At 39.8% G+C, this 23,601-nt stretch overlaps 1 protein-coding gene across 2 annotated transcripts in view; it reads right to left on the bottom strand.

Annotated features, from left to right (window-relative positions):
• The window catches only part of PLPP4 (phospholipid phosphatase 4), a gene marked incomplete at both ends in the record, with an annotated part of 44,288 nt that extends 21,933 nt beyond the window's left edge, over window positions 1-22,355 (bottom strand). For both annotated transcript variants that reach the window (XM_079535517.1, XM_079535518.1), the window contains 3 exons: window positions 611-701; window positions 5,732-5,840; window positions 22,300-22,355. In XM_079535517.1, coding sequence (XP_079391643.1) covers window positions 611-701; window positions 5,732-5,840; window positions 22,300-22,355 — 256 coding nt within the window. The remainder of the gene's footprint in view (window positions 1-610; window positions 702-5,731; window positions 5,841-22,299) is intronic.
• Between the last annotated feature and the right edge of the window lie 1,246 nt (window positions 22,356-23,601).

Below are 23,601 nucleotides of genomic sequence, written 5' to 3'. Positions count from 1 at the left end.
GCTTCCTTAAAGTGAGAATAGCAGAGAACATGGACCTGAGAACAGAGATTTCTCAGGGGTTCTATAGAGGGAATCATAACAGAAGACAACAACAGAAGGAAAAAAAAAAACAACAAACAAAAGCCTCTTCTAAAAAAGTGAGAAAAAATGATGAAGAAATTAATCCAAAGCTCCTTTTCTTCACACACCACAGAAAGTGAAACTCAGCACTGTTACCATACATGATTTGTTATTCAAGCTTACTTCAGCTCAATAGACTTGACGGTAAAACATCACTATAAGTCATTTCAGAATTTACTACAAATGACTGTTGGAAACCAAATCAAAAGTAGGATCTTCTCACACTTGTGCTAGAGCACTGGAGAAAGAACAAGCTGATAAAATTCTGGTCTTTGCTAGCCAGGCTTTGTAAGAAAGGCACAGAATCCATACATTTAGAAGCATACAAAAAAAATCAAAGATTGCAACGAGGCTTGCAGCTATAGCTGCATTGAAACCTACTGTAATGGACTGCAATGGAGACAGGCTTTCTTCGTGACTCAAACTACAACTGGAATTGATCTCTGAGGAACATCACATAACTTCCATCTTGAAATATGACATACGTTACCTAAGAAAGCCTCTTTAATCTCAGTCTTGTCTGTCCGCCGGATTATTTTCACGACAAAAATGACTGCCAGTGGCGTTAGGAATGAAATTGCCTGTAAGAGGTAACAAATATTGTGTGTAAGCATCGATTACTTTTCAGTCCAACTGACTAGTAATTAGTTCCAGTTAGCTCCATTTAAGCAGGAAGGCTGAATGATCTTCATCAAACTTTTGACCTCAAGCAAAGTGGGATGATTCGTCTTTGCAACTACAGGACAACAAATACATTAAAACTGTAATAAGATTTTGAGCTATAATTGATTTGCAATTGCCTGGAGCTACATTTAAAGTGTTAGCTTCATAAATGAAAAAAGTAACCAACTCTCAATTCTCTGAATTCCCCTTAATTAACACTCTGATCCATAGAGAACCTGCATGTTCTTCCACACTAAGTATTGCTTCAGGAGGCAGTTCAACCAGTCTGTGCTCTCCACAAGACCCTATCCAATCCAACACCGTATTGGATTTTCTGAAGAGCATCTGCATCAGCACAGAACAATTTGGATTATAGTTGATGACTGACATTAAACGTGTCGGTTAACTCTAAAGCATCCCACTCAGTGCAGTGCTAATACATTACAGGCTGTCCTCCCATCCCAGCTTTCTCTAGGAACACAAACCAGTTTCTCTCAACTATAATACCAAGGAATTTATCATTAGTAGCTTCCCATTTAAACCCTGAGTTTGTTTCTAGCTAGTCCTTTCATCTTTTTTGTCTCAGACCTTCAACCACAGAGGCAAAAGACAGCCTGGTAGGCAAAATTCCTGTTTGAAATCTACAAACCTCTTCACAATCACATTTCTTTAAAAGCAAATCAAGGTCCTTCTAAAGCCTTCTAGCACTTGCAGGAAAGTGAAAATGACACTTTTAAATAAGGCAAAAAGTAAGTTGTACATGGCACTTGGGGGGGAACCAAAGCCCGACTAAAATTATCCTGTCTTTACTGAGACTGAACCACAACTTACTTCCCCACTGAAATATAAAACAGATACATTGATTCAGAACATGATCAAAGATCTGCAATTCCTTTCTTCCTTTTATGACACAGATTAATCCTAATCCCCATTTTACACTTTTCACGTTGATTCATACTCAGCACTCAGCATTTATTACTTTGGTAGCGAATCTTGGACAAGATTCCCCTCACCTGCATCTGCAGAACATTATCCAAGTCTGTGAGCCACGCAATTTTTTTTTTTTTTTTTTTTTTTTTTTTTTTTACATTTAGAAAGAAAGCCACATATTTTTGCAAGAAAAAAAAAAACCAACATAATTTTCACTTGGAACTCACACAGCCTGGAGACAGAAGGGAGCTTTAACCTAAGTTATGCTACTTCAGAAACATTCATTTCTTCCTACACTCAGCAATAGCTCAATATCTGCTTTCAGAGGCAAGGAGTAAAATAAAAATTATTAAAGCAGATCCTAGAATTGTTAGTTTTATTCAAAAAGGTAAGGACTGCCACCAGGAAAGAAAAGAAGAAAAATATCCCCATTTCATTGTTGAAGAACACATCATAATACAGGCAGGCTGACAGGCCTGTAGATGTGGCTTAATGGACTTAGAAATCTTTGGAACAAGCTGGAGCAGCAAAAAGTCAGCGAAGAATAGAATTCAAGTAGCAACTTGTTTCAAGACACTTCACAATCAGTCTTTGGAAATCTAGTAAAACTACAGAATTCCCCATATTTTACAAGCACATGGATCTTGTAGAGAGATAAAGAACTACATGCTGTTCCTCACACAAAAGCATTAGCTGAAGGGTTTTGGTTTTTTTTCTATTCTGCAACAAAATGTGCACAGAAAGTTTTGGCTTACCAAAAGGATTTCTTTTCCTTTATTTTGTAAAATGATTCTGTATGGCTCATATCCATAACAGATTTAGGAGCAGCCTGATGAGCAACACTAACCTCAGATACATTTCTGTAAGGTTTTATTTTCTAGCAGTGAAATATTCTGACACATTTCCTCGCTTTGCTGAAACACAGACAAAAAGCCCATCCATCTCATTCGTTATTCATCCCAGCAAGCCAAAGATACGCTACAGTTACATCCCATGGAGAAGCACTCCATCTACTTTGATAAAACCCACTTCCACATACAGCATCATTTGCACATGGAACAGCAGTGATATACAATACTGTTTTGCTTCAGGATCTCATAGGATTTTTCAGTGGCCTTCTCAGAGCCCTCCTGAGAAGAGCATGGCAGAAGGAATCCCACTTTTCAAGGGAATCTCACACACCACTCTTGGCAAACTGCATAGAAAGTTGTGACTGTATAGTACCAAATGTGACTGCTGTGACTGACACATTTCATACTACTCCAGTTCTATCCCCCATGGGATACAGAGCTTTGGTGTGAGCCTCGTTCTACATGAAAATCCAGTGAGTCCCTTTGCCTTAGGACTACTGCAGTGTAGCAAGAAGAAAGCGGTGCACCAATACAGCATGGTAGTTCGGAGATGGACAATGGAAATCATAAGACACTGGCATTTGTCACGCTGGTCAAAGCATTAGGCTCAGACCTATTTTCCTATTCAGTCCTACTGTGCATTTTCTTTTGCTGTTCTTTCCTTTCTCTTGCCAGCACTTTGCAAGCTATCTGCAAAGCCTGTATCATCAAAGGATGGGAAGAAAAAGAAGAATAAGAGGCAGGCCATCCGTTTTTTTCTCATTTTCCTGGTGACGCATTTACATTTTCCCAACAGGGTCCTGGAACAAACCAGAGCTGATGCAAGGTCAGATGAAGGTGGATAAGGCAGAGGCTCCAAGCCTTGTATCTGGAGAGCAGTGAAAACAGAAAGCACTTTCACTGGGAAGAAGGGAAGCCAAAAGCATAGAGCACCTTCCATGCTCTTGCTTAAGTTAAAGAATGGCAAGTGTTTTTAATATAAATATAAGCACTTCATTTCCTTCTGGCTGAAGACACTCTGAGGCAGGGGCTTCCTTATACTTCCATGCATCAAGAGTAGTTAACAGTACCTTGCACTTTACAAGACAAGGAATACTCAGTGCTACACAGACAGAACAAGGCTCAGGTCTTCAAGTCCTCATGACTTGCCTGATGATGAAGCTGACCTCTGATTGGTAAGTATCAGAATTTAGAGTATTCACAACATTTATCTTAAATGCAAAGCTCTGAGCATATAAAAACAACCCAGAAGTTCATAAATAAGATCTAAGAAATTGCCTTCTGTTAAGCCATAGCAATATATTTTAATGCTGGTGTATAACACTAGCAGCAATAAATTCCTTACATAATGAGAGCTTGTGATCAATGTTATGGTTGGACTTTTCTTCTTTCTTCTTCTTTAATTAATGAAAGAAGTGCAAACCATATAGAAGTGGTTCTTGCTTTAAGAAGCTGTTCACTGAGATACTGCTGTGGTCTGAGCCAGAAAGAAAGAACACAGATTTCAGAAAAGTTACTGACACAGATCTCTGGAAGTTCCAGCTGCCATAAAGTATACCAAGAGCTGGCTCTGTGTGAAGCTGGTGACAAGCCTAAGTGCTATGCTTACTTCTCAGAATTATGCTTCCCAGTGGATCTGCTTAGAGTACAGAGGAAGGACTAATAATTACTCCAACCAGTTTCAAAAATAGTTTCATCACCAAAGAAATCTCTTGTACAATAATTCACTTTTGCTCCTTAAAGGCTTTAGTTATAAACAGAGATCAGACAAACCATGCAGCAAGGTAATACTCAGCCTAAGAGAAAATAGCAAAATTAAACTCGGAGTCTGGCTTTTCATAGCACAATGATTTCATGTTTCATTTTGGTTGCTGTTGTTTTAAACAGGTGTCTTCCATTCCAGAAAAATAACAATAATTCATCCCTCTAGGCTGAAAAAGTACTTAATGGAGCTGATTCTCAGTGCAATATAAATAAGTCAGTGAACCTAAAACCAGGTCTTCAGCCACTGTCTTAGAAGGCTGAAATATATTGTTGCCTCATAAACAGGAAACATATTTAAGTTGTTCCATGTTTAATTAACACATTCCATAACTTAAGGCTTAAAAAATAAATAAATAAAAAGGCAAATTACATATCTGATTTGTGTTTATTCTGAATTTAGGTACTTTGTCTGAACAGTAAAACCCTGGCTTTACTGAAATCATGTAAACACAAGGATACTAGGATTTGACCTCATCTGCCATGCCCCTTCCTGAAAAATGTGGACTGAAGAAGGTTCTCCAGACAGACCTGGTTGTTTTAATAGCCAAACTATATCTCCTAATTTCTTAGCATTTATTTACTGGTCTATCTTACTACTCTCTTACGCATAGCCTATTTGATATTTTGCCCAGGGAGGTGGTGGAGTCTCCTTCTCTGGAGATGTTCAAGACCTGCCTGGATGCCTACCTGTGCTACCTGGTGTAGGGAACCTGCTTTGGCAGGGGGGTTGGACTCGATGATCTCAGGAGGTCCCTTCCAACCCCTACAGTTCTGTGATTCTGTGATAGTTAATCAATATTGCTAGTGAAACTTACCAAACTCATGAATTTTGATAACCAGACCAACAGTAGAAATCAGTCAGTCTGCATGTCAGCATGAGCCACGCTGGGGGGCACCAGAAGAACAGTAGCAGCAATATTGTGCATTTAATACACTCCTGATACCTCAGGACTGTTAGCAGATGCCAAAACAAAGGTTTTGTCTACAGTATTTGGAAACAAATAACTCAGTGCCTAATACGCCTAAAGCAAATTGGATTCCAAAATTCAAGCACTTAACCTAATAAGAGCACTTAACCTAATAACAGGGTTTAGTGAGGTCACACAACCAGCTAATTCTAAAAGCTTCTCTAATTGTTTCTCTAGAATCTCTCTACTTAACACTAGTTTAAATCTTAATCTTAAGACTCAACATTCCTAAATTCCGTCAATCTGGTATTACTGGCTTTTAGACACTCTCCACAATTCACCATATTTAGCTAGTCAGGACATTCCTGTTTTAGAAAATAATGGTCATTAGAATTAAAGGGACAAACTGTTCTTATGAAAGGTTTTCTCACTGCTTATCAAACAGTAGTGGATTTAGTTTACAGCTATCAAACAATCATGAAATGTAGTACTTACAAACATAAGACGAGTAGGTATGTTGTCTGATTGCACCAAAGGATTTTTATACAGCCAGATCTCTTCCGGCTGGATAACCCGCTGGAATGGATCCAAAAATTCTGTAAAACTGAAAATAACAATTGAAGATATATATTTTTTTAAAATTAGAAATGAAAAAATTAGAAAAAAAACAGAAAACTTATGATCATTTAAAACCTTACCTCGCATTAATTACGATATAGCGTGCATTAATTAATTTTATAATACACTCCTATCCTACCCCAATGCTTTTTAAAACCTTCATTGATACAGGAAAATGGTTTTTAAAAGTCTATATTCTACAACTTTAAAGAAGTTCCATTATCCCATTTTATTCCTGTGGGAAAAGTGTGCAAAGTATTGTGGAAGTAGAAAAATCACATGCAGCAGATGTTTTACACTGAAGAAATTACGTACCAGTTACCAAAGACAAAGGGCATTTCAAACTGCAATGGTAATAGCACTGGTGGACAAGGAAAGAGGAAGCAAAGTCATCTGCCTCAACCTGTGGAAGGCCTTTAATGCAGTCCCACACAAAAATCTTGTCTCTAAGCTGTATGATGAAAAGAAACCGGTTGGCTGGAAGCCACATTCAAAGAGCTGTGGTCAACAGTTTGATGTCCAGGTAGAGAGCAGTGATGAGTGATGTCCTTCAAGGGTCCATATTGGGACCAGAACCATTTAATATCATCAGTCATTACATATATGGCAGGATTGAGTATACCTCAGGAATTACTAAATTTGTGGTGCAGATAACACTTAAGTGGGAAGAAATGTCACCCAGAAGGACCTTGAGAAGTTTCAGAGGTGGGCCTCTGCAAACCATATGAAATTCAACAGGGCCAAGTGCAAGGTCAAGGCAATCCCCAAACATCTGTACACTGAGTGATAAATGGATTACTTTGCAGGGAAGGACTTGGAGGTGTTGAGTATTTCATCCACCAATACAAGCCAGCAGTGTACACTTGCAGCCCAGAAAGCCAATCATATCATGGGCTGCATTTTGATGAAGATCTTTGCTCTTTTAAGAAAAATGATCAGAGGGTGAGGGAGGTGATTCTCTGCCTCTACTTTGCTCTCATGAAACCCCATCTGCAGCTTTGCATTCAGTTCTGGGTCCACCAATACCAATGGATATTTCACAGCAGGTCCAAAGACAGGAGACAGTCTCCAGCCTTACAAGGCAGGCTGAAGGTACTGAAGTTATTTAGCCTAAAGAAAAAAAGAAATTATCTATTGGCATTCCAATACTTAAATTGGACCTACAAGAAAAATGGAGAGACATTCTTCACCAGGGTGCGTAGTGATAGACAAGAATATGTTTTTAAACTAAAAGAAGATAGATTTAGAATTGAGATAAGAAAAAAATCTTTACTAGGAGGGTGCTGAGGCACTGGCATAGGCTGCCCAGAGAAGCTGTGGGTGCCCCATCCCTGGAAGTGCTTACGGTCAGGTTGCACAGGGTTTTAACCAATCTGATCTAGTGGAAGATGTCCCTGCCCATGGAAAGGACATGAGAACCAGACAACTTTTAAAGTCCTCTCCAACCCAAACTATGATTCTACAATCCTATGACTACATCTTTCAGATCGTTGCATCTTTTTTGACATACTCTCCAAGCTATCTGCTGGTCTGATGTCTGTTTTGAAATAGATCTCAGAGCTGATGGATATGCCATGAAAAGCCTGGAAGCAGAAAAACGTCCTTTGACGTATCTGGACCTCAAAGCATTTCTTCAAAATGTGAAGAATAAACAACACACAAACATTTATGCTTCAAGGTGATCTCAGTATTTCCAAAAAACAGTGCACTTTTAGAAAATGTGTCACATTAGACCCAGGATTTAATTATTTTGACATGATGACACTTGATCTTATGAGCAGATGTTAAATGAGTTAAATGTTTTTTTCTTTGTCCTTTCTTCTTTTCTCCTAATTCTGTAAGAAAATTCAAAATAAAGTAAATTGATTATTTTTTGTTTCTCTGATGTCATCATTCTCAGAGGAATCATAATGACCCTGAAAATACACCATTTCTTTAAAAGCAAAATAATACACATGCTATTTTTCACATTTTCATCTTTTTAGCATTTGATTCCAATTGAGTACTGATTTTCTGATTATTATATATTATCCCTGTAATCTTCTGAGAAAAAGATTAACCTCAACGATTCTACCAATGTCAGTAATAGTTATTACAATTATCATCTTATTTAGTAGTAGCAGTTTTCTAATCCATCACCTACTGAAATTGATTATGTTTCCACTTTTTTCTCTTACTTGTATTATCAACTGTCTTCCAAGAAAAGTAGTCAAATATTATGCAGAAACATGCAAAGAAACAAAAATGTTGTAGCTGTGTAAAAAATAGTTCAAAATCACCATTGAAGGTGAAAAAAATATAGATATAGAAGGTGACATATTATGTCTGTGTGAGCAATACAGAAATTAAAAGTAAACAGTCAAAGGAAAGTGACTACATCAAAAGAAATCACTTTTTCCATCCTCAGAATAAACTCAGCTGCTAATTAAATTTTTATAACCAAAATTCATATGAGAACAATTCTCCTCTTTATTTGAAGCACTGTGGATGGGCGACTGGGTACAAGATTTCCACTAGCTTGAAGGCAATTCCCTTTGTACTCTATTAAACAATCATGAGGACATACTAGTTTCTAAGCTGCCTGACACTTAGTGATTTATGTTCCTTCAATCTAACCAAAAGTTCAGTCTATTACTATTCATAAGCTAACACAAGCTTGTTTAAATGATTAGATGTTGTTAGAAATGGATGTGGCCTTTCGATAAAGAAAGCTAATTTCTAGACATTTTCTGTTATAGCTGAAATTAGAAACTCAATGATACGATATGAAACTCATTGGTAGCAGGTATACATAGGAAGCTTCATAAGTTGCCTAAGTAGATAAAAATACACTATTAGCTTCTTGCCTTTACATTTTCTGCACATTTACATATTTACTCAGCATTTTTAACAGTTTATTAAACATGGTTTTGAATAGGTCGGTCTGATAGCATATACTGAAGGCATAAAGAACTTCCATTAACTTCAAGAGCCTTTTAACGTCACTTTCAAAGGAAAGTAAGAGAAACCAATGGTAATAAGATGAAAAACCTCAGTGATGAACACATACCCAAGCGCCTGAAGTTGCTTTGGGCATCCCAGCTTACTGCCTAAAAGACTACACTAAATAAAAATTGACTTTTTTTCTAAGGACACAAACGCACTTTCAAATTACACTACCCAGATTTTCATTTAACATATAGCCCTGTAAGATAATTTCTATGCAAGTACCACACCACAGACTGATCAAGGTAAAATTCAGTGGTAGTGAATGAATCAAACACTGAACACCCTGTGTGAATCAAACCCTATGATCTGTGCTTCCACCATGCTCTTCATCTCCCATAAAGGCAAACTATTGCTTAGCACCTTACCTTAGCGCTTCAAATGTCTCCTGTAGCAGCTACCATCCTGTGGCATTCAGCAGCAAGAAAACAAAAAGTAATGACGTTTGGAAGTTGCTAAGAACAGTCAGAGCAATAAGCAGCACTGCACTGGCAAAGCTGGTAATGTAGAAACCTTTAAATGTTGCAGCACAAATGCTCCCAATATACCAACAAGAACAGGATGGATGGGCCCACCATTAGGATTATGTTGTAGGCATGATAAAGCATGGGAAGAGAACAAACACGACGCTGGTACTCGGACTTTGATATCAGGTAACTGATTACCAGTTCTCCGACAAGCAGATCTGATCCTAATTTTTTTCCTTTTTTTTTTTTTTTTTTTTAAATCCTGTTTGTCATCTGAGCAAGCAGAGAAGCAAAGGTGCAGGGTGTTCATCAACTCCCCTTATAAATCACAGTCAAGGACTTGTGAAAATGAATTTGGGTCTGACCATCATTTCCAAACTCCCCCACAAAACAAATTAGCAACGATTGTGCTGCTTGAGCCGCATCACAGACTTCCTTTCATGAATGCCTTTCTGTCAGAACATTTCCCAAAACAGGTCTCAGATCCAGTAATAAAAGCTTTTATCATGTACATGCCAACTTAAATTGTGCAATCAGTTGTCCTGAAGTTAAAGCTGCACAGCTGCAAGTGGCATCAGCACGACAGAAGTTGGGAGGGCTTCGTACAGCTTCTCCTAATTACAGTAGTATATGCACAATACATAACTCATTGAAACATTCTCACAAATGAAACTCATTGAAACTAAACTGCAGCCCCAAAGTCGTTAAAGAAGTGCCATGAAGTACAGCACAGCATAGGGCACAACAGCTGTGAAGGAATTCCTGCAGGGAGTACAAGTACACAACCTAGGTTGAACAGAAAGCTGTCACTGTTTACACCAGTTGGGTGTATCACTCTGAATGCTGCTTTTGCACATTGTCTGCTCACATCTGGACCTGAGATTTTAACTGATCTGCTCTTACCTGACACACACTAGTAGCTGGAAAAACATTTGTATCTTGTTATCTTGAAAAGAAAAAAAAAAAAAAAAGCCAACACAAAATCTCCTCCCCCTCCTCCCCCCTCCCCCCAAAAAAACCACCCTGAGAATAACCACTCTTGTTTCTTCTCAATATTATTAAAGAAAAATTAGAACTTTTTAGTGGACTCTTCCAAAGAAAGAGAAAATATTAAAAGCTTGACACAGTCTGTGGCTGGAGTGCAAAACCAAATACTGCTGCTTACATGCATTAGTGTATATACTTGGGAAACAAAATTAATGTTTTTATTGATTCTTCATAAACTTTGATGGAAACCTGTTATGTTACCCATCATATTGTAACTGCACTGAGCCATTTTAAGCAATTTACACTTGCACTGAGAAGCAATAAGCAAGCAGCTGTACCAATAAAAGGTAAGTTTCACATCTACCTTTTTGAGCACTAAAATGCCGTTCTGTACTTCCCAATACAAAGCCATGCACTATAAGCACCTGTCGCTTTTGATTAACATTCTATAATCCTAATATGAAGCTTTTTTGGGTTTGAATGTCCTGCAGTATACAGGGTAGACAATATGCACCAGAAATGCCATAAAAATAATTCAGTGGCAGTCTTCATTGCTACAGAAGTGGGAGGATCTGCTGCCTTCCTAATACTTGCAGAAACCCTCTGTTTTGTTTGTAAAGTAGCATTCACAAAGACTGAGTATTGTCAGAAAGTGAATACAGCTAGTGTAACAAGAATCCTTAGAGTTGGAAGGGACCTTTAAAGGCCATCTGGTCCAACTCCTCTGCAATGAGCAGGGACACCTACAGCTCCATCAGGTGCTCAGAGCTCCATCCAGCCTGACCTCGAGTGTCTCCAAACACTGCATACCTTATATTCCTTATTTTAGCAGCTTAATTTGTAGATTACAATAGATGCTATTAAGGTTAGCAAATGCCTCCTCCTGTGGCATTTGTCTAGTGAATGAGTGATCTTCTCATACCCCTGAGAAATTGCCTTTATTATTCTCCTCCTAGCAAAACAATGATTTGCAGTCCTAATATTCTTACAGATATCCCAAATGAAGAACAGTGTCAGCCTAATAACATTCCTGAAACAGTACGTCTCGAGTAATGCATTTGAAAACTTTGTTTCATTTAAAACACAAAAACAAGCTAGCAAGACTTGCCCACAAGTAACAGAAATCAGCAGAAGCATTAAATTAGAAAGCACTTAAGAACTGAATTGAAGGAATAAGGAGGAAAATGGGCAGACATTAATCCAGTAAAATTAGGTGTAAGGAAATGTAAGAAAAAATAAAAATAATAATAATTTTAAAAGCATTTTACATCTTGTTTTTATTTAATGGCGAGTAGAGAATATTTTCTCCAGGGTAGGTTTGGCTTTGGATGAGTCACTATCACCTGATGGAAAAGATTTCTGAATATTTTAAATTAGCAATTGCAATGTTATGTTTAATTAGCACATATGCCCACATTAGCCCTCTAGACATGAGAAATCATTTTGAGTAAGGGATTTAAAATAAATCCTGATGCAGATTAATATAATAGATATAGATGTATGAAATCATGGCTGTCGTATTTTCCAGATGTGATGATGAAAGAGTTTCCAGCATTTTTCTTTAATCATATTAACAAAGCATAGATTTGCTTCATATATCCATTGATTTAGCAGATGTACGTCTGGGTGCTACCTCCTTCCAAAGCCAAATGGCCAGCCTGCTTTCTGTTCTCCTTGCAGCTAGCATGGGACCCCAGTCAAAGCAAACTTCACTATAATTTGGCCAACAAAACCAACTACAGTGTGAGATGAGCTCTTCAACAATGTGCCTAACAAGATAACGGAGTTTCTAAGTATTTTTGAGCCGCTGGACCCTTCTCTGATGTGCTATTTGAGGCTGTATTTACTCAAGCTTCACCAACTGTGCCTGGGATCAGGCCCAAGTCTGCTGCAGCATGACTTGAGCTACGTGCACCCAAACTGAATATAAGGAAGAAATGGATTAAAACCAGACCCAATACTTCTGCTCAAATTTTCTCTCCCAAGCTTAGCCCAAATTCAAGAAATGATATGAATTAAATGACAGGAGTCTCGCTGCTTATGAGACTACATATAAATTATATGTAAATGCTCTTAGAAAATACAAAATAGTGAGCCAGCAATTCTTTCACAACACTGAAAAGAGAATAGCCTGGAGTATAAGAATCTAATGTGATTTTCCTTAGTCCCTAAATTATACCTCTAATGTTTTCTCTACCATAGCATTCGAACTACCTCTGGACATTTCCCTTGTGACATTAACTCAGGCACACTAAGCCTACAAAGTAAGAGAAAGGATTACCCAAACACCACAGGCCACCAGCAGAACCAAACAGAGAGAGCTTCCAGTCTCCACAATCTTCTTGCTTGTGTGCTGCCTGCATGTTTAGCCTTAAACACAGCTGAGCATTATTGCCAGAACGAAGAAATTAAGTCTGGAAACCTTCCATGCTTAGGAAAAAGTTGGGCATCAGGGAGTTAGAATACTTAACCAGCTCAGATACAACCTTTTTTGCCATCATTTCTTCCTTAGAGAAGTGGAATATTTGGAAATGAGCACAGCGAAAGAAACCGGGAATAGTTGGTCATGCTGCATTGCAGCTTTGAACAGAAGAGACAAGTGGTTACATTGAAGCAGGAAGAAAGCACTGTAAAATGAGTCACTTTGGCATATTAAGGCTGTTTTTATATTTGAAAGTTTTCTTTCACATAACGTGGAAAGTGATCTTTGCCTCTTTTTCCTTCCCGTTCAGAAGAATACTACAGAAAAAAAAAAAAAAAAAAGCTCTGAAAAAAAAGAAGGTCTAGCATTTAGCAGCTTTTGAGGTGAAAAAGCAGCTCAGTTGTTGTGATCCCTGCTCCCACAGCAACAGGGATGCAGATCAAGCACAAGGCAAGCAAGTTACAGCAGCTCCTTATTGACAAAACACGACACTTAAGTCAATGCAGTAGAGCTGCAGTACTGCAACTTGCAATAGAAACAATCAACAGTGATACAGCCTTACAGTGATATAGACACCAAAGTGAAAACCATTGCATACTCTTTTCTTTGCTTATCTTTTTTGTTGTTGTTGTTGTTGTTGTTGTTGTTGTTGTTAATGAAAGCACAATTTAGGGTATTAATTGTTCCCTCCTATGATATTTTTATTAAGTATTTCCTATTACAAAAGCTATTTCACAGAAGTCATGTGTTTGCGTGCGTTTTTGGGGGAGATGTGGAGAGAAAAAGAAAAACCTTTAGTAGCTCAAACACTGACAAAGCCAGCAGAAGTTTCAAAGCCCACAGTGGTACACTGTTGTAAATAATGGAAGAGTAGAATTCATATTACAGGTTAAAAAAAAAAAAAAATCACCCAAGCAAATATCTGAGTAATGAATCAAAATACACTGCAGACGGTCAAAATTTTGCTTTCTATTCATTTTAATGATTGATTTTATCATCTCAAATGCTTTTTAGCCAAACAACTCTCAGCAGTTCCTCAGACAGTTATCCCAGTGTTATAGCAATTCCTGGTCAAGCAAGAACGTATCATTTTAACCACAACAGATTGTTTCACTTGGGAATCTATCAAACCCCATTAATCTTATTTTTAAAAATGCAGATTATAAAATGAAACACTTCAGGATAATTCAAGAGATACTTTCTGGGCCAAGATATTCACTAAACTTAATGCGAATTTACAAATCATTTTGTTCCCATTTTTCCTTTCAAGTTGTTTTACGCAATGATTTCATTATTGTCCAAGGGAAAAAAAGAAAAAAGACCTGCCTAACTATATTCAAAAATCAAAATTAAATCCAACTGTAGTAAACTCACTCACTCCAAAAACACTTGTATGAATAATTACATGTTCCAGAGACTAGCATTAATAATGATCCAAAAAAGATATATTAACAAGGAATATGAACATCACTTTTAGCATTTTGTGACAATTACTGAAGTCCAATAGCAAGAGCTACACTCCTATAAAGCACCTTGGACACGAGAGGAATAAAATTATTAACACCTTCTATGTTGCCCATGAGAGTACAGTCAGGCTTTTAGATCTGTTCTCCCATTAGGGGAAATGAGCAGCTAATGAAAATATATAACACTTTGTATCAAATGATGTTCTCCATGCTGCTTTCAATTTGTAAGCTTTCACAATACTTGGTAGGGTGCCACAAATCCTTCAAAGCTGACATATTTCTGAGCTGACAGTCAGTCCTCCATTATCAATTCTGAGGTCAGCAGTAAAACATCTGACTCAAAATACAGTAAAATGTTGAAATGCATGATTGCATGTGAAATATTTCATGTAATCTACGATTTCATTTTCCTCACAGTCTTCTCGGTGCAGAATCTTTAGAATAAGGTATCTGACATGGCAATGCCCACCAGCCATGAGGGATCATCAGCTTCTGCTCTATCTTTGCCAAAGTATTCTCCAGGTAACTTGGTATTAGTAATACCATTCCCTTCTCTGCCCATCAGCATGAGCCAAAAACGAAACGTTGCATTAACATCTCAACTTCTCCTGCATGCTGGGACAGATGCTCAGGCAGAACAAGTCGCAGTCTGCTAAGTTATTACTTCATGTCAGCCTACAAGACCATCAAATCTATCTCCTTCCAGTAACGTAGTTTCAAATTCAGATTAAAAACCAACCAACCACTCCTGATGTATTTTAGAATAAGTCACTCTTAAGTTTCCAGTGGTGCAGATTCCACATGTGCCTCAGGTAATCCATCCCAGCACTCAGATGTCCTTAGAATCGGGTTGTACATCTCCACACTCTACCTCAGTTTCCTTGCATCATTCCTTCCTTTAAGTTCCCCAAGAACAAGAAAAGCAGTTTGCTCTCTTTATACGTCTCTACAGCAGCCTCTTAAAGGAGGAAATTACTGTCATTTCTAGACTTAACAGCTCAATTACTTCCACCTTTTCCCCCACCCACCTCCACCCAAGAAAAAAAGTTCTCTATACCCTCCTATCATCTCAATCCTCCCTGATCCTTTCAAATTTACTTGCATGAGTTACCAGCCACTTCTTATGAAATCGCCAGTTGCAAATCCTGTTATGCTAACCTACACCTCAAAATAAACAAACAAAAAAAAAAAACCACCATGAAAAACCCCACCACCACCAAAAAAAAGCACCCAACATCACACTTATTCAATTTTAGCTGTTTAATTAAAAGTCAGCAGTATTTAAACTAGGGAGATATTTAGTAGTAGTAAAGGCCAAAAACAATTCATTTTTCTGCATTACAAATTAAGAGAATACACAGGGACTGCAGCAATTTAGTTCACAACAGCACAGTTTTCCTGATCTGGCTTTCTTCAGAATCCCATAGATTAGTCTCAGATTTTCTTGCACGGTAATGACTGAACATAACAATCTCAAATTTACAAGGAGAAGGAAAAACATGAATTAAAATACCTTAAAAAGTTGAGAAATTATAAAAAGTTTATTTCAAGCGCCACACTTGATGACAATTTTGTTTATTCTATGAGGATAATCCAATTGGATCATATGTAAAGCTGTTATTCTCATTCAGAAACCATTGAGTCTTTCTTTAATCATTCAAGAAGTAAATCCCTGATGTTTATCAGCCCATCACAACCAATACTTTAAAAAGGATGCATGTGTTGCCTTTACTTTCTTTGGATCCATCAGTCCTTGCAATACAGATACTGTACTCAAAACATCTGTTCAGCATCAGGAGAGTGCTCACTATAGGAAAGAAAAAAAACCCACAGGAAATACACTAAATCTAGTCTTTAATACACTGTCAGTGATTCTACCAACTGCTTCTGAGCACTGACTTTTCAAAATCATCACCAGACTGGGAGACCAAAGATGTGGCATGGTAACTCCAAACCATGCACAAGCACATTCTCAGCAACAAGACTGCAGCACATCTCTATTCCTTACAGCAGTGGCTTTCATAGAAAGTACAGCTTGACCGTGCTTAGATCAAAGTATAAAATTCCATTTTTTTAAAGAAGGCTTTCCCTTACAGGAACCACATCAGGTTTAGTAAAATTCTAGCTATAAAAAGTCCTCAACTAAGGCTGAGAGTGAAGTGCCAAAGCCAATGAGTACATAGGATTCATTGTGAAGACACACAGTCACCGGTTACTCCCCAAAAATCTGGAGCAGATGCTTTGGGATTTAAGAAAATACCTTTTTTCAGCATGGATTCATGTGAGAGTTTAGCTATGGACAAAACCGTGAACCCTGCCCTATTCACAGGAAAATTAGAATTCTTGACGTTCAATCCCATTTTGCTCCCTGGTACTCAGGTAAGACAAACAAACTCAATGGCATAATCAGTAAGAAAGTATTGAAATTGTTTTGTATATCTTTCATTTATCTTTTGAACTGACAGAAGTCTGTACACACACACACACAAAAAGAGCAAAAAAAAAAACCCAACAAAGCCGTGTTATGGGTACAGTTTTTTCCTGAATAACTTTTTTTTTTTTAAAATCAAAGTCAGTACAATACTACTCTAGCTTCAATAAATAAAATAAGAAAACAATGCAAACAGAAGCTTCAGCTCTGTAAGGACCAAACTGCAATTGTCTCCGTTAGCTTGGTGATATTTCATTTATATTGGGACAGGCATACAGCCATTGCACTGTGTGCTTTGTAGTACATGAGGCACAACGGGTACCTATGAACTTTTGTTTTACTATAACCTTCTCAAGGAGACATAGCTGAGAGAAGCTTTAAAAAAAAAAAAAAAATCAGGTTACTTTGTGGTGTATCAGTGAGTTAAAGAAGCTCCATGGCATTCTAATTCTCCCATGGCTTCAAAGGCATCCCGAACTCTGCTGAGCACAGAACAAGCCTGTTGCTTGCTGCTCAAGCTCCATATGCAGCCTCTGAAGCTCCATGTGCAACCTTTGATATATGCTCTCAGATCACAGGCACCAGAGAAGCTAAGGTCTTTTTTTAAAGCCAGTCTCTCCCTTAACTGTGCATTAACCAGACTCAGTGAAGGAGAGCTCAGCCTGGGCTACCGATTCCCTCACTTTAGCATGATTTCAATTATGGTTTACAGTAGAGTGCCTATTTTTAAACAGGCAGTAATCAAGCGTGTGGATACTCTCACTTCCTATCATCATTACTACTTACGAAACTAACTCTGAAAAGGCTCCAAGAAAATTCACTGCTCAGTGGGTCTGGCTACTGTCCACACGCATTTCAATAAAGAATTTATCATCTAAATGAACCAAGGGTCAGAAAAAAGTATTATTCTCCCTTCACAGAAGAGATATTAAGGTACAGAGAAGTCCATGACCTGAGATCAAAAAACAGGTTCTAAACCAAGTCAAATCTTAAGGTCAAAAAAATAGGGCACAAACAGGCTAACAAGCTCATGTGGCCAAATACCAATTTCTCTTTGAAATGCTCCCCTATAGATCCTACCCTTGAAGCATCCTTTGCGTTCTTGGTCCAACTGATTTGTGCAGTTTGTGTCAACATGAGGAAACATCTTGATGTTGCAGCCTGGTGTTTTGCTTCTCGGTACCGTTCTGCTTATGCTACCTCCAAGTGCTCAGTGGTTCCAGCTTAGTCTATGCTCCATAACTCAACAGAAATTACATAGAAAAGGCAAACCCCAATTGCAGGAAAATAGGAAGGCAGAACTGCGAACTGCCTCAGCTAATTGATTTTTTGTCTGTGTTAACAAGACAATACACAGTGTCATTTCTGAAGGGAACCTATCCAGATCCCCACCCATGACAAAGAAAGCCGCTTGAAAGTGCCTCTCAGCCTAAAGCATTTCACGCACATTCATAACTCAATTAAAACCACAATTGAAGAGATCCACCATACACTGTATCAGTTTGCATTTACTTAAGCCAGAGTCTGAACAAAGCACACATTCAAAAGACATCAGTATTAGTTAGCACTGCACACTCACGTGTGTGTAAATTCACATATCAGCCTGCAGATAAACACACTGCCCCAAGGGAGTCTATTAATGAAACTGTGCTGGAGGGAAGACATCCAATTACTTTGAATGACATTTATATTTTAATCACATCACACTCACTGAATAGCTTGCAGTTTGATGAAGCAGTCCTTGGAAGACTTTTTCATCATTTAGACAGCTCATGAAACATAAGCAATATGCTGTTGACACCAGAAGTCACTGCACTAAATACACCACAAGACACACAGATTCTTTCATCTTCCTATTAGGACATCGTGGTCTTGAAATGACTGAAAAAGTTTTCCTTGTAGAAGATAACTAAAAGTGAACAACTCAAACAGAAGCAGCCTTACTGGCAATTTAAGGCTTACACAGAGCTACCACTCAGTGTGTTCCTTATTTTTAGAGAAGATGAACATTGTTTTAAGGACATTGCTCCTTGTGCTGGTTCACAAATATTTTCTTCAGTCGTCTTAATACAATCAAGTCAGTCAAAACAATTTGCTTTCTTCAGACATTCAATAATGCCATCATCTGCATGGAACAGAAAAACTGATCACATTTAATGTGGTTTAGCATCAGTCAAGCATCATAAAGTGCTCTAAGTCACAGGAATAGATACAAAATGAAGAAAACAGGGATGCAAGCTCATATATCATTCTTTAAACTACTGTGTTGTGTTTTTTTTTTTTTTCCTATAAACAGTGTTTGTAACATTTGTTATAGTCAACAGGCCACTTCTATTTCTGATGCCTTACATGAAAAAAATCTCTTTCAAAAATCCAGTTATGTACTCTCAGATACTTCTGAACAAATAACAATCTAAAACAAAAAATATGAAATGATCATTGATTAAAGCTTGACTGAAAAACATGTGAAACTGCATAAAGTAATAACTGGTTGAATTACACTGCGAGGATTTTCTTTGTCCGGTATGCAGCAGACCATCTATGCTCATTAGGAACAGTTCAGTTCAGTTAAAAGGTGCAAGGCTGAGTATCTTGGGAACTAAATAGGAATTTGCTCATCTTGAGGAACGAGGAAAAGCTGTAGGGCGGAACAGAAATATCGCTGATTTCTCTGCGGTTTGTGACTTATGGCTGGAGAGCTGCTTTGCTGGAGGGAACTCAACATCTAGTTACCCTCCCAGACAAGTAGGCATCAAGTACGTTTTTGACTGCAACCAGTTGTTTTTAAATTCTGCTTCTGAATCTTAGGCAGCTGTAGGTCCTCAAATAAATCTCTCCTAACTAATCTCTTCTTCAACAGTAGTAAATCCTGAGGGATAAAATGCCCTTCAGTACAGATCTCTTTTAATGCACAGAAGCTTGAGCTGCTTAATTTCAATACCTAAGCCAGTCTTTAATTGCTAAGTGAACACTTCACAATTACTAAGAACACAATGTGTAGAACTCAGTCAGTTGTTATCATTAAAGCCCGCTGAACTCACCCAAACAAACACACAACCACCAAAAACGTGCATAACTTGTAATGCTGTACATTCTTGTGACAGAAGGGAACATCAATGAGAAGTACTGGGTTTTTTTGCCCCAAGTGACACAAGCAAAGTTGGTAATTTTAGCTTCTGGGGAAAGAAAAAAAAGTTGCCAGCCTCAAGGATAGAAAATATGGCTGTTGTTGCAGCAAAATACATTCAAACTGGCAATACATTTGCTTTCAGAAATCAGCATAAGTTTTGACACCTCCATTTTTAAGAAATCACATTTATCACCAAGTAAAGCTATAACACATAACATGCACCTGTTCCTTTTTATAGTACAAAATATGCCAATGTATCATTCTGAGTTATATTAGTCAGTAGGTTGAAACTAGAGACATCTGGGAAGCACATATGGCATACATGACCACCCCATAACTATGGAACCATTCTCTTCAAACTCAGACTTCCAGCACTGGTTTGCAGCGACCAAAGTGATCAACATCTTCTCAGGATGAACTAATTCCCTTCAGCCCAATTCCTGGTCAACAATCACCAATGCCACTGTTAGCATCTCAGACCTGGCCTCAACTCACTGGTGCTAGTGGCACTCCTTTCCAAGGGAGGACAGAACCACACCAGCCTTTTCATTCCTAGAAACAGTTTCTGCAGCAGAGCTTACGCTGCTGTTGCCTCGGTCCCAGTCCCAAGGCTTCCAACTTCATCTGTATTTGTTCGTTCTTGAAAAGATATTTCAGTGAACTCAGAACTCCATAAAAATGCATCTCTTGTTGTCTACAAAGCCACAGAAAACAACAAACACAAAGGGGTTTCAAAGGATAAGTGCCTCTTCGAAAAGCTGAGGGAAATACCAAATAGCAGTAGCAATTTCAACAACAAAAATATACTTAATGTTAAAATTATTTCACTATAAAAGTCATTTGTTCTGTTTACTTAGAGTTTATATTCTTGCAATCACTGCCAACAAATAAAGTGCAGTTCTTCATGAAACTAAATGCCAACCCGGATGGGAATGTTTAGTTTTAGATGTCAATTAATGCTCCTAATGACCTATTACAACATCTAAATTATTCAGCAGAATTCCAAGCAGGCAGGAGTTGAGCCACAAGGAAACATGACAATTGCTTCCACAGGCATCAGCCATTCGGCACTGCAGTGACTCCACCAAAAGCATTTCCTTCAGCCACCCATTCAGTTAATTTTAAAACAACTGCATAAAGAACAGCAAAAATTACAAAACAAGTGCTGAATTACAAAAACAAAAGGCATGATCCTGATGTGGCATTGCATCCTGAGGTCTACTCCCATCCTGTAATCACACACATTCCAGATTAGAGTTCTGCTGAAAGGAGCAGGACTACTTTTAAGGTAAAGGTGCAACTGAATCGAAAGGTATCAAAGGTACCTCTCAGGTTATTGAAAGAAAGTCTTTCCTAGAAAAAGAGGATGACACTGATTAGAAACATTGCAAATATACCGATGCAAAAAAGAAGATCAGAGAGAAATGAGCAACAAGGAGCAATTCAACTAGTAGCGAAGTGGGCAAGTTATTCATTAACCATGAGACTCAGAAAGGAATCAGATCAAAGCATGCCAGCATTGCAGCTGTAAGTCAGTGCTGCGCTTTTAACAGATGCCCCACTACTGCTGTACGCATCTGTGACAATCTGAACCCACTGCTAAGCAGGCAAACAGGCAACAGCAGAACCTGGTCTGTGACGCTTCAGAGAGACCCCAAAGATGTTGGATATTCATCTTTCAACAGCAAGCCAGCTTAAATGAAGAACTGAACATCTCACTGCTCCAATGCATGGAGAACCATCAGAAAAAAAAAAGAAAAAAGGAAAAAAAAGAAAGAAAGAAACGGGTATAGCTCTGAAAGGGCAGGGAGCAAAATAACACGGAACTGCTTTCTGCTCTTCCAGCAAGCAGACTGTCTTCAGAGAATGGCCAGGGTTGGAAGGGACCTCAAGGATCATGAATTTCCAGCCCCCCCTGCCACATGCAGGGCCACCAAACTCCACATTCAATATTAGACCAATACTAGTCATGACTTGTGTTCCCACGTAGCAGTGTGCGGCAGTGCCTTTCTAGCCCCACTACACACACCTCACTCAGCTCCAGGCGGCGGCTCTCCACGACAGGAGCCTGCCCCGTGCCAACCAGAGCTCTCCCGCTGCCGAGACGTGAATGCAACTATAATCGTCAAAGCGACAACAGCAGTAGGTTACAGGGTTTGTTTTGTTGCTTTTGTTGTTGTTGTTGTTGTTGTTTTTTGTTTTGTTTTTTGGCTGGTTGATTTTTGCACACTTCTCCCACAAAACATAAGGAACATAATTCTCTAAAAATCTCCTGCAGCGCATCAACCCGGGTCAGCAGTGTTCCCATACCTCCAGGGACTAAACCCCCCTCCCAGACACAGCACTCCCCCTCACTTTGTCCACGAGAACAGCAACATCTCCCCTCGCCCAAAGCTCCAACAGCAGCTGCGGGGCGGCTGACGGCTGTTACCCGGCGCTGAAGGGCTGCCAACCCCTCGCCCCCTCCGCCTCCCAGCTGCGAGGAAGTAAAGTTGAGGCACTACCAGAGATACCCGCTGGTGTCGTTACTCCCTCCCGCTGCCCGGCCGCTACTCACACGAAGACCCCGAAAAGCAGCACCCGTATGCCGATCTCGATCGCCAGCTCCCGCATGGTGCGTCCCGGCGGACTCCGGCAGCCCCACGCCGCCGCCGCCTCTCATTCCCCGCTTGGGGTGGGGAGCACCCGGGGCGGCTCGGCCGCCTCACGCCGCCGTCCAGCAGCTCTCCCCCTCGGTCCGAAGGAGCGTGGCCGCCGCTCGGAGCCCCTCGAGGTGCGGTCCGCGTCCCTCCATCCTCACGGCCAGGCTGCGCGGGCGGCGAGGAGCGGTGCTGCCGCCAGCTGACGGCGCCGACGCCGCGGTAGAGGCGGGCGGCAGCGCGGGGGGAGGGTCTCGGTGACTCACGCGGTGTCTCCCCGCGCGGGGGCCGGGGGGGTTCCTGGGGATTTCCCGGGATCGATGCCCCGCCTCAAGGAGAGCGCCCCGAGGCTGTTGGACGGGCTGGAAGAGAAGTGAGAAGCGCTGCTTCTGCCTCGTTTACTGCAGTCCTCCGCTCCAAGCCTCAGCTGAAAGAAATTAACTCTTTGCCCGCTGCGAAATTCTCTCTCTCTTTCCCCCTTCCCTTCCCCCCCGGGCAGAGTACAGCTCATATGAGGAGTCACAGTGTGACTTCGGATGGAACGCTGCACTCCCGAAAAGATAGACGCCCCCAAAACAGCGGGGTGCTGGTAGCAGCTGCTGTTCCTAATAACTGCTGCTAGTTTGTGAGACGAGCAGCTCCATCCGAGACCTCCCATGTCGGCACCGAGCTTGGTGTGTTTACATAATGTTTGTGTAAAGGATTTGCAGTGTTTGAACATTTCCCGCAGGGTGTGTGTAACAGGAGTTCCACGCGTTCAGGTATCAATATTGTTTTAAACTCTACTGCCTATTGTTAATGCAAATAACCCAGGGTGGCACTCTGCCTCAGCCGGTCAGGCTCTATGCAGTACATCAGCTCTCCTCCTTAATCCCTAGAACCAGTCCAGCTCAATGAGCAGGCAGAATAGTGGCTATGTGGGACTACAGATTGCTGGCATGGAACACAGGTGACAAAACAACATTTTCACCCCATCCCCACGGCAAGCTCTGAGCCACCTGGTCCCGAAACTGAGAGGTTGTGGATGCCCCATCCCTGGAGGCTGGATATGGCTCTGGGCAGCCTGGTGGTTGGTGACCTGCACGTAGCAGGGGGTTGAAACTAGATTATCATTGTGGTCCTTTTTAACCCAGGCCATCCTATGATTCCATGATTTTTGTGTTGCCTTAGCCTACTTTTGCAGAAGGTTAGTTTAACTACCTTAGGATTGAATACTAATC

Source organism: Tetrao urogallus (assembly GCF_951394365.1).
Source record: "Tetrao urogallus genome assembly, chromosome: 5".
Lineage (NCBI taxonomy): Eukaryota > Metazoa > Chordata > Aves > Galliformes > Phasianidae > Tetrao > Tetrao urogallus.
Note: the sequence above shows the minus strand (reverse complement) of the source record. Positions and strands in the feature narration are given on the sequence as shown.